The sequence below is a fragment of the Elephantulus edwardii genome, unplaced genomic scaffold, assembly GCF_000299155.1.
Source record: "Elephantulus edwardii isolate Elephantulus edwardi_28Jun2011 unplaced genomic scaffold, EleEdw1.0 scaffold00254, whole genome shotgun sequence".
In the NCBI taxonomy this organism is placed as follows: domain Eukaryota; kingdom Metazoa; phylum Chordata; class Mammalia; order Macroscelidea; family Macroscelididae; genus Elephantulus; species Elephantulus edwardii.
In genome coordinates this window covers 646,182-658,460 of record NW_006400004.1, presented here as the reverse complement: position 1 = coordinate 658,460, position 12,279 = coordinate 646,182, and the positions used below count along the sequence as shown (strand labels likewise).

The 12,279-nt window shown below is 41.0% G+C and overlaps 1 protein-coding gene across 1 annotated transcript; it reads left to right on the top strand.

Annotated features, from left to right (window-relative positions):
• Positions 1-1,300: 1,300 nt before the first annotated feature.
• On the top strand, positions 1,301-2,566 carry HTR1A (5-hydroxytryptamine (serotonin) receptor 1A, G protein-coupled). The gene has a single exon (XM_006899360.1). It carries the CDS (start codon positions 1,301-1,303, stop codon positions 2,564-2,566), a length of 1,266 nt encoding a protein of 421 aa, XP_006899422.1.
• Positions 2,567-12,279: the final 9,713 nt, after the last annotated feature.

The following is a 12,279-nucleotide window of genomic DNA, read 5'->3' as shown; positions in this document are numbered from 1 at the left end:
TTAGGGCTAGGGATTTTGAGCATTTCTTCATGTGCTTGTTAGCCATCTGAATGTAGTCTTCTGTGAAGTGCGATAGTGCTCATTTCAGTTGAATGGATGGTGGTAGGTGAGACAAAGGTACAAAGGTGTAGCAGGTATGTGTTTGTGTGTGTGTATATAGATGATATACTGAATTGGAGTTGTCCTTTTCTTTGAGATGGAACTATTTACTTTCATATGTCCTTTGTGATTCCTTTCTCTACCAAATTCCAAAAGATTACGAAGTGGGGGATTATACACAACTTGTACCTTAAAAGGAATTAGGCTTAGCTGCAACATAATGAAAAAGAGTGATTTTTTAAAATACTAACACAATTTCCTTTCAATTAATAATAATTGATATATTGATCCAGGGCTGTCCACATTCTCTCCATGCCTCCTTTATTTATTTGTTATTTTTATTCTGTGATGTTGACAAGACCTAAAAATCTGACCAAAATCTGAGGCAATGGGTAGTTTTAAAAAAAATCCTCTTGAGTTTGGCTGGGTGGGAGGCGGAGTTAACTTGTTATAATTTCGGTCTGACTAGAAAACCTGGTGTAAGCCGAGTAAACTGAGACTACATCCACAGAAGGGGTTTTGCAAGCAAAATGCTCAGCCAGAGAGGATGAGTACAGGAGTCAGAGGAAGGAGACAGTGTTTAGGAAGTGTGAGGAAGGGAGGGATAGCATGGAAAGGAGGGAGACTGGCTGCAGAGCTACACACAGAAGGATAAAGGAGAGTGAGAAGGGAGAGGGAGACTGAAAAGGAAGGCTAGTGGGAAAAGGCGGGGGAGAGGAGGAAGGAGATTGAAAGAGAAGAGTGAAGGAGCCAGCGGGATAAAAAGAGGGAGAGGAGGGTTACTGAGTGACCATGGAGGATGGGGTTTGTGTTCCAGCTACTTCTGGGGTTGGAGACAGTTAGTGGGAAGATTTCACCTTAGGCAGCCAGTTGGGTAGCTGCAATGTAAAATGGACAGGGAGAGACAGACATTACAGCTACTTCTCTGCCGCCCAGCGCTCCGGGAGCTGCTCTCCAGCCAGCTCCAATTCCCCAGCTGTTGGCTGTAAATGCACGGGACCACCCAGCCAAGGCAGCACCTAGAAGCCGCTCCGTGGGGATGTCCTTGCCAAAGAAGTAAGAACTTCCTGCCCGGGTCCCTGCACTTCCTCCCCTGAACCACCCCAGAGGAGAGGGGAGGAAGACCCCAGGGGGAGGTGCAAGGGGGATCTTCCAGCAGATCTTCCCCCGACCCCCTACTGACCCCGCGCGGAGAGTAGGCATGGATGCGCTCAGCCTTGACCAGGGTAATAACACCACCTCGGCTGAGGGTCCCTTCGGGGCAGGCAGCAATACTACTGACATAACCGACGTGACTTTCAGCTACCAAGTGATTACCTCCTTACTGCTCGGCACGCTCATTTTCTGCGCGGTGCTGGGCAATGCCTGCGTGGTGGCTGCCATTGCCCTGGAGCGCTCCTTGCAAAATGTGGCCAACTATCTTATCGGCTCTCTAGCCATCACCGACCTCATGGTGTCGGTGCTGGTGCTGCCCATGGCCGCGCTCTACCAGGTGCTTAACAAGTGGACGCTGGGCCAGGTCACCTGTGACCTGTTCATCGCGCTCGATGTGCTTTGCTGCACCTCATCCATCCTGCACCTGTGCGCCATCGCGCTGGACAGGTACTGGGCCATCACTGACCCCATAGACTATGTGAACAAGAGGACCCCCCGGCGTGCCGCCGCGCTCATCTCTCTCACTTGGCTCATTGGCTTTCTCATCTCCATTCCGCCCATGCTGGGCTGGCGCACCCCAGAAGACCGCTCGGACCCCGACGCGTGCACCATCAGCAAGGACCACGGCTACACTATTTACTCCACCTTTGGCGCTTTCTACATCCCGCTGCTGCTCATGTTGGTCCTCTATGGGCGCATCTTCCGAGCTGCGCGCTTCCGCATCCGCAAGACAGTTAAGAAGGCGGAAAAGAAGGGAGCCAACAGCAGCCGTGGCGCCTCCTTAAACCAGCCGCCTAAGAAGACTGAGAATGGAGAACCTGGAAACAGGGACTGGAGGCGGGGCACGGAGAGCAAGGCAGGCGGTGCTCCGTGCGCAAACGGGGCCGTGAGGCAAGGTGACTATGGCGCCGCCCTGGAGGTGATCGAGGTGTACCGCGTGGGCAACTCCAAGGAGCACCTACCCCTGCCCTGCGAGACTGGTGTGGGCCCTAGTGAGCCCTCTTCCTTCGAGAAGAAGAACGAGCGCAACGCTGAAGCCAAGCGCAAGATGGCCTTGGCTCGAGAAAGGAAGACTGTGAAAACCTTGGGCATCATCATGGGCACTTTCATCCTCTGTTGGCTGCCCTTCTTCATCGTAGCCCTGGTCCTACCCTTTTGCGAGAGCAGCTGCCATATGCCAGCCCTGCTGGGAGCCATCATCAACTGGCTAGGCTACTCCAACTCTCTGCTCAATCCTGTAATCTACGCTTACTTCAACAAGGACTTTCAAAACGCCTTTAAGAAGATTATAAAGTGCAAATTCTGCCGCTGATGATGGAGGAGGAATTGCCATTGCGGAGGGAGCTGGGGGCTTGCCACACCCTTTGCATTCCTCTCTAGTCCTGGAAACAAACGGCTGTAACTTGATACTCTCCTCTTTACTTCCCTAGCTATCTGCTTTGCCTGCGCTTCAGAGGCCCCCCTCCCGCGAAGGGGAGGGGAGGGAGCTCTGAGCAAAGAGGTCCCAGCGGCGGGGAAGGAAGCCCAGGAATACAGGACAGAGCGAGAAGGTTGGTTGGCTCAGAAGTTGGCTTCAGCTTCAGTTTTGGTTCCAGCAGTTGCCTCCTCCCTCTTCTACTCACTCCCTTCTCCTAAAAAAAAAAAAAATAAAATAAAATAAAAAAATCTCTCGAGGAGCAGTGCTTAAATTGCAGTCAATTAAGGCAAAAAGTCCAAACCGGAAAAAACTGTTCGTAGAATCGCAGCATCCACCAGCTACGTCTACCTTTGCACCCGCTTGTAGAATTTGGACTTTGTTCCATTTACGGCGCCCTCTGGCCGAGGGAAATTTCATTTTAAGCTTCCTGACTTTCTCTCCTTTCCCGGCTTCCCTGCATGGATATACAGGGCCAACTTTTCCCTCCAGCCAATGCCCTGGGAAGTTTCTCAGTGTAGGCTATGTAGCTATGCACAACTGTTTGCTTGCTTTGTTTTCTTCAACTCAAAGCAAGTGGCCTGAAGGTGTCTTGTAAGTACAGGGCTAGAGCAGTGGGGCAGAGTGCGGAGGAATGTGGAGGATTTTGTTTGGGTTTGCCTCAGTGCCTACACACCAAAGAAACGGACAGTTACAAACAGGGAAGAAAACTCTGGCTATATTAATAGGCTGCTGCCCAGTCTGCATGTGCTGGAGTCACCCCTTATCTACAGTGGGAGGCGCTCTGTTTGCACAGTTGGGACGCGAGAAAGGCCACTCTGCTGTGTGGTTTGAGCCTCCAGCTGGCACTGGGCATGCAGGGGATCTTTGTTCTTCAGTTCTCAACTCAGACGCTCACCTCCTTCCAAACACGCAGATGCTCCTGTAGAAAATAGGCTTTGCAGAAGTTCAAGAATAAAACAAAGAGGAAAGATGCCCTGGGTGTGCCCTTGCAGAAGTTCTAGGAGGAGCTCCCGGTGGAACATGGAAAGGTGGTAGCTTTATACCTTGTATGTAGACTGAAAAACTAAACAAATAAGTTGCAATGGACTCTATTCCAACCCAAGACAACCTTATGTGTACTCTTGCCAGCTAACTGATCTGACTATCCTTTTCTGTGAAAGAATAGCTGCTAAAGCTGCATTGGCTTTGTTCTGCAGGACTAACAGGACACTATGAAGGTTATCAGAACTTTCCAGTGGGCCCTTCAAAAGTGGATCTTAAACTCTGCCCCCTCCCTGGAAAAATCAAGGAGGGATGAGGCCCCCTGAGGCACCTCTGAGAATCTTGTACAAGGTTTAGTTTTTTCCGGATGGAAGTGTGAAAAATGGCAGCATTTTGTCACTTGAATTTGTAGAACACTCTAGAAGTCCAGACTCCACCGCCCTCAAAAGTTACTCATTTTGCTTCACTTGCTGAGAAACTAGTTAAATCTCTGCTGTTCCAGAAAGGGAAGTTTTCTTGGTGCTTAGTTTGACTTTCTAACCATATGATAGGATCAAGAGATTGAGTATAGTTAGATCTAGCCTCTAATGTTCTGAAGAATCGAGATTTCATTTTGGTAAATTTACAGAGAGGTATTCATTACTGCAATAACTCTCCCCTGACCACTATCCTCTCCACAACCTATCCCAACTATAATTTTTGAAGGTTTGCCTCTGCTATTATGAAAATCCTACTGTAGGTTGACTTTTCAAAAGTAACTAGTGAAAAATTCACTTATGTGTTTAGCTAAGAGGGAGGAAAAAGCAGCTTTATCAGTGAAGCATTATATTGTTTGACAAATGGGAAAAAAAACCCCATCCTAAATGCTTCCATGTGTTATGCTTTTCTCTAACCCAAAGTTGGGGGAGGGAGAAAATATAAGAAAAACTTGGAGAATTTAATGAGTGGTTTGTCTATACATTTGTGACCTTGACAAGGGCCTGCTGGAGAAGACAAGATAGATTTCTCTAGTCCAGCCACTGGGGACTTCAACTACTTTTTGTTAGCAAACAATAAAATATACTATGTGATTAAAACAATGGTGAATATTTTGCTAAATTTTTAGAATCAATTCTATATTTAAAATAATTTAAAACCAGAATGTACTAATCCAAATTATGCCTGGGTTAACAAAGAGTAATCTTAAGTTATAAGTCTTCCATTTATTTGTGTTTTTCAGAGAACAATGACATTAGAACAAGTATTTCTTTTGCTATGGGGTTTTATATAAGGACAGGAAAGGGACTTTCTGTTTGGGGGATAAATGCCAAAGCAATAGAGAAGGCAGAAGAAGTGCAAAAATGCTGCTTTATTCAAAAGACTCCTTTATGAGTTTTCTTCTTTGTATGAAGGCAAAGCATTTATGCATCAAAATTGGTATTCACTTTTCTGTGACAATAAAGGACTTTAATTATGGTAATGCTACAATAAAGTGATAAAATTACACATGTAGTTTATTTTACTCAGAATGCCTGCCTATTTGTATTTCTCTAGATAATATTAAAATTAGACTAAAACACACACACACACACACACACACGTGCACACACATGGTTATCAATAGAAAATCTTGTTAGGAATCAGTCATTTAGAAAAATAAGTTTAATTTTAGGACTAAAACTCATTCTAGAAGAGTAATTTCTTTTTAGAAAGCCTGTATCTGGAAAGATAAAAGTCACTCAGGCACCAAACTATGAATTTTCCCTGACTTCGGCAGATAAGATTCAGGTGTCTGTCTAATTAATAGGGACAAGGTGTGGGAACATGCTGCCAAGAACTGTGGCCTCAAGAAAGAGCAACAGAGGCTTATCTGTGCTTTTATTAAAAATCTTTTTAAGCAGTGGATTGTACTAAGGCCTTTCCATCTTCCCTACAACTTCAGCCAGAAGCAAATGATCACCTTTGCTTGAGAAGAAGCAGTTTATCTGCTTTTGTGTTTTATCACACAGTTAAAGAGGGAAGAGGACTTTCACTCTTGGCCAATCTCATTTGATGGTTTATATGAAGGTTGTTTTGTTACATTAACACTTATTGCACTAACTGTAATTATTATTACATTAACAATATTAAATTATGAGTACATTAATTGTAATTGGTACTATATTAACAATCCTTATACTTCCTCTTCACTCCCAGAAATCAGTGACATCTCTCATCCTCTACGTTAGTTTCCTGGAATTATTTTGATATATAGATAATCCTACTTCTTTCTGCTTTGAGAATGACTTGTGGAGGGAAAAATGTACACAGGTAACCCCAAGGGTGAACCAAAGTCAGGACTATTTTGGCCACAAGAGAGAGCACTTAGGGGCTATTGGAAGCCTATTTCAGGCAACTAATATATATTTTAATAATGAAACCAGGAGAAGAATAGAACAAAGATGACTTAGGAGCAGGATATGGTAAAGTTCAAATCTGCTGCTCACAGGATAGCTATGAGTTGTAGTTGAATCCATAGCACGTAACAACAATAGTAGTGAAATACAGAAGTCAAACAATTTGAAGAACATTCAGTTTCCTAGAAGAAAAACAAATGCATGTTTGACTTTGGTGAAAATAATAAAGTTGACATATTTTCTTTGGGATATCCCTCTGAGTCCTTGCTTCTTGCTCTATCATCTCTTCTTTAAGGGACACAACGGTTTTATGCTTTCAAAAACCCGAGGCCTCTATTAATACCATAACTAAAGAAGAGGTAATTGTTTTACGTTCTAATCAGACTACTAACCAACAACGTAAATGTGTCAGATAATCTTCCATAGTGCTGAAATATGATGTGATAGAGTCATATACAATACTGTGCTTACCTACCCTGAAGAAGTTTTCTAAATACTTGGATATAGAAGAAAAAACTACTGGAGACAAGTTATCAGCCATAGCAGATATATATGCTATATAAATAAGATGGACCTATGTGGGCTTGGACTTAGAAATAATTACAAAAGATATATCAGTATGGATTGCTGTTGTTATGAGCCATCAAGTTGACCACAACTCAGTGATCCTAATAAACAATGGATCTGAACTCTGCTCTATCTTGTGCCATCCTCTTTATCTCTGATACACTGCCACTGTGTCAATTCATCTTGTATAGAGCTCCAGAATCAAGCTTTGAAGAGATAAAGATGAGGGAAGGGCTTGTGAAAGGATAGATGGTTTGTTTTAATGAAGTGTTTAAAAAAAGAGAGAAAAAGAAGAAGGAGGAGGAGGAGGAGGAAGTGGAGGAGGAGGAGGAGGAGAAGAAGAAAAAGAAGGAGAAGGAGAAGGAGAAGGAGAAGGAGAAGAAACAGGCTTATTCCTTCTTCCTGGCAATTGGGTATGCCAGATGACATTTTAGGCTAAATTACTTGGTGCACTGGGTTCAGATATAATGTAAATGATCTTAGAGAAATATGTAGACTCGAAACTAACACTGCATGGCTTTAACTCAAAGGATCTGCAGAGAGCTAGAGAATGTAAACCTAAAAGCAAAGGGATGAGGATTGGGGTAACTAGATAAGGGGGGGAAATTAAGTGGCAAGTAAAGTTTATGAATGATAAAAAAAATTATTAAAACCATTAAAGGAGCTAATTAGGGGCAGGGTGCTCTGATAACCTAAGGGTAAGAAGTTGCACTGCCAACTCTAAAATATGTCTGGTGTTTAATTCCACACTAGCTGCTATGTGGAAGAAAGATGGACAATCTTCTCCTATGTGATTTACAGTCTGAAAACCTGCTGGAGGATCAGCTGTAAGTTAGGTTCTGACTTTTGGGTTCATAATAACAATTAAGAATAGGTGTAAAAATAATTAACATTCATATAATTTTTATAGTTTTGCCAAGTAATTTTCAAACATAGTTTATCCCATATATTCAAAGCAATAGATGTTATAGACATATGAAAGAGATGACTTTTGTCAAAGTTTTGTATTCACATAGTGGCACATGTTAAGTACAGACAAAAGTGCTAGATAGAGACAATTTCTGGAGGCACTTAAATATGCAGTTATAAAGCTCAGCTTGAACTTCAGTTTTAGTAAGCGGATGGATAACACTAATAATGAAAGAGAAATATTCTCTTGGAGGCAATTTCAATGCACATTTCTGAAACAATAAAGGTCAGAACGTGGAATGCTGGCAGAAAGAATGGGAAACATGAAGGGCTCTAAAAAATTCAAATTAGAAAGTGAAGGGGCTATACATGTAATGTAGCAGGGAAGAGAGAGGGAAGAAGACAGGGAGAGAAAGATGATTTTGAAGTTTTGAGATAGGGAAGTTGGGGTAAATACTAGAAAAGGGAAAATGAGATTCCCCTCCCCCCACTTTCCATAAGACAGCTACATCTATTAAGTGTGGAAATGTTTTGTCTCTGTCAAAATAATTTCTAGTCCAGACTGGAGAGTCCAGCTGGGCAAGATAGATACATGTGGCAGTATTTGAACAATCTGTCACATGGGTAAGTATGTGAGTACCTCACAGGAAAATGGCTAAATAAATTCCCTGATTATTGCTATATCTCTGGTAGAACATGTTAGATAATTTTAAGTTGGCAGTTTCAGGTGACTACAACAGTGTTTTAGGAAGAGTAATTAAAATACACCTACCTAAGTAATATGTCAAGAATGGTATATGAAATTTGGAAAATAGGGTCTATCCAGTTGACCAAGTGCACAGAATAGCCAATCCAGGTTGTTCCTCATTATTGCTCTACTTATCCAGAACCACAGCAGGCTGTTGATTCTTGCGCTGTATAGTCATAGAAAATCTCGATCAAGGAAGTTAATGCATCCAGTGAATCACCTCTATTTGCCTATTCATTTACTTATATAACGATTGCATCAATAGGGAAATAAGCCAGGTTCACAGAATTGTTTCAATCATGTACAAGCCATTTGTCTGTTACCTTGTATGATAACAGAAACTTTAAGAAAATCCATGGGCTAAGCTTTTAAGTAGTTCACTTCCATTAATAATGATAATTCTTTGGTACTTGTTATCTCCAGCCTTGCAAAAAGAAAAAGAAGCAACCTGTCTGAAGGAAGGAAGGAAGAGGAAAGGAAAGGGAGTGTAAGCAGACTCACCTATCTTGTAAATTAGCTATTTAGATTGATGAGGAAAGACTTTGGAATTTCCCCAAAGTCCTTGGAGGAGAAGCAATCTATGAAGTATAGTGTGCTTTATTGATTCTGAAAGCAATTAGTCTACTTTTGTAAGAACTAAAAAAGAGAGAATTACTCTGAAAATTAGTTATAGCTTTAAAGAATGATGGAGATAATAGGTACATGAAAAGGTATAAAAGAATGGACAACTACAGTAAAATACTGTAAAATATACAATCATACAATATAAGCAATAACAAATAATTTCTGCATATATATATGCAAGTAGATAGATATGTATTCTAAATTACTGTGGAAAGTCCTACAGGATAATATTTGTGTGGATACTTGGAGAGCAGTATTCCATGCAGAGCAAGGAAACACTGCATGGTTCAAAATAGAGAAAGGAGTGTGTCAGGGATGTGTTCTGTCTCCAAACTTTTTCAATCTATATGAAGAAGAGATCGTTCAGGAGGCTTGGCTTTATGAGGAGGAATGTGGCATCTGGATTGAACGAAGATTCATCAACAACCTGCATTATGCAGATGACATAACCTTGCTGCACAACATTAATGCACAACATTAATAAGAAAAAGATTCTTACCACTAGGTTAATTGGCAGCACTGTGATAGATGGTGAAGAGAATGAGGTTGTTAACAATCTCAGCTTGCTTGAATCCACAGTCAACACTCTTGACACCAGCAGTCAGCAAATCAAAAGAAGAATTGCTCTAGAGAAATCTACTCTTAGGGACCTCTGCAAAGTGCTGAAGAAAAACGTTATCAGTCTGGAGATTAACACCATGATCTTTTGCAATTACTTACTATACATCAGAAATCTGGACAGTGACAGTGAGAGAAGAATTTATGCCTTTGAGTCATGCTGGTGAAGGAATTTGAGCATATCTTGGATGGCCAAGAAAATAAACAGGTTGATCCAGGAGAGGGTGAAACCAAGCTGCTCCTTGGAAGAAAGGATTTTGAAGCTCCATCTCACATACTTTGGGCATGTGTCCAGGAGGGACCAATCCCTAGAGAAGGACATCATGCTTGGAAGTGTGGAGGGACAGCACAGGAGAGAAGGACCCTGGATGAGATAGATTGACACAGTAACTGAGATAATATGAATGGGTGTGTTGGAGACAGTGATACTAGATCAGGGTAGAGCAGAGTTCAGAGATATTGTACAAAAGAGCCACTGTGAGTCACAGATTATTTGATGCCTCATAACAACAATAACATATAGAGGTATTCTTACATCCTTTTCTACATGCATACTTGTATATCATGGAAATAGATATATTGTTGTTGGTAGGTGCCATTGAGTCGAGTATGACTCATAGCATCCTATGAACAACAGTTCTGAACCCTGTCTTATCCTGAGATAAGTCAGTCATCCTCATGATCACTGGCTTGCTTGAACATATTGCTAGAATCACTGTGACAATTCATCTGGTTGAAGGTCTTCCTCTCTTTCGTCAACTTTTCCAAGCATGATGTACCTCTCTGAAGAATAGCTCTCCTACCAAGTTGCCCAAAGAGAGACAAAGCTTTATCATCTTTGCCTTCAATGAGCTCTCTGGCTGCACATTATCTAAGACACATCTATTTTTTTAAAAATTTTATTTTTTTGCACTCCATGGGATATTCAGTACTCTTCTCTAACACCAAAACTCAAAGTCATCAATTTTTCTTCTATCATTCTTAGTCATTGTTCTGCTCTGAGACACATAGCAAACGACTTAAAATATCAAGGCCTGAATCAGGCACATCCCAATCCTCAAACCAATATCTTTGCTCCTCAATAATTTGGAGAAGTCCCTGACTGAAGACTTCCAAAATGCAATACATCTCCTGATCTCCTGACTACCGATACCAATGGCACTGACTGTGGATCCAAGTAAGATGACGTCACTGATAATTTTTAATCTTATCTATATCTATCATGGTGTTACTTTATGGTGCAGGGTTGAGAATTCTCATGTTCTTGATACTGACATGTAATCCATATTGAAGGCTGTATTCTTTGAGTTTTTAAAAATTATTTTTTTGCATATGAAATTAATTGTATTTCACACTTCCCTTCTATCACATTGTGTTTCATAGGCCCATTCCCGTATATTGTTGTTGTTGATTGCCTTCAAGTTGAGCACAACTCATAGCGACCCTATGAACAAAAGGCCTGTCTATAACTATTGACGTTTATCAAAGTTCACGTAATTTCATGAGGCATGTTGTTTAGGAAATGGATGCCACTCCTGCTTCAAAATATAAAATTAATCATCGTTGATCTAGGCCCACCATTACCCCATCTTTCCAGGATTACAGTTTTTAATTTCATTCTTTATTTCTTTTATAACTCAGTCATGTTCTAGTAGAGATTTATTTAGCATTCACATGGATGTTTATAAGCTTTACCCTCTTGTGGTTTGTTTCTGGTTTTATGACATTGTGATCTGAGAAGATACATTGCATTATTTCAAGGTTTTTGAATTTGTTTCATTTTACTTTGTACCTAATATGTGATCAGTTCTGGAGAACTTACCATGTGCACTTGAGAAGAAAGTGAACTGAGTTTTAGTTGGGTGCATTTCCCTGAATACATTCACAAGATTGAGTTGGCTGATTGTATAATTTAGGTCTTCTGCATCTTTATTGAGTTTCTGTTGAGTTGACCTGTCCTTCGGTGATAGTGCACATTTTTGGGAGTTATTTTGACTGTTCTATGTTATCAATCTGAATTATACTTTTTACTTCCCTAAAATGGTTCTGTGTGGTCTGTGAGCTATCATATTGGATTTTGAACCTAGCAAAGCAGTAAGATTGGTGTTGAGGTGTATAGAAAGAGGTATGGGAAGTTGGGGGAATATTTCTGATCTCATGGGAATTGGTTTTGTGTTATTGATACATTGAGAGAAACAGTACCATTTGTGAAGTTGATAAATGTCAGACATGACTATACCCACCTGGCTCTTGCTGTTTGTTTTGTGATATTGTTGTTCCTTTGAATCATCTTTCTATTGAAAGGGCACAAATAAAGACTGCTTTTAATTGATTGGCCAAGTATCTGCATTTTACCTTTTTAATAAATCAATGAGTTTGTCCAGTCCTGCATGTGTATGTTGACACTTTTAATTGGTATTTCATCAGTGCCTGGAACTTTACTTTTTTGACAATGCCTTCAGCACAGCTGGGACTTCATGTTTCTTTCTGTAGATCTTGAGAAAATAGAAAGCAAAAAGAAACGTAAATCTCTTGTGAAATACGAAATACTTGAAGGAGTCCTGTCTTGAAGAAACAAATAATTTGAAAGGGTAAGATGTGAGGGTGAAGATATTTTATGAAACAAGAGATTGTACAAAGAGACAGAGATATTATCCCCTTTAGAAAGAAAAGAAGATATTGTACTAGAATCATCTTCTAAGTTGTGTCCTCAGAGAGTTGCATATCTAGATGGACCTTCCAGTTAAGCAACTATAATGAGAGAAAGCACATTTGAACTGGAGAAT

Bases quoted from the DNA above. Each gene is read 5' to 3' on its own strand.
- HTR1A (XM_006899360.1), top strand. From the start codon at position 1,301: ATGGATGCGCTCAGCCTTGACCAGGGTAATAACACCACCTCGGCTGAG.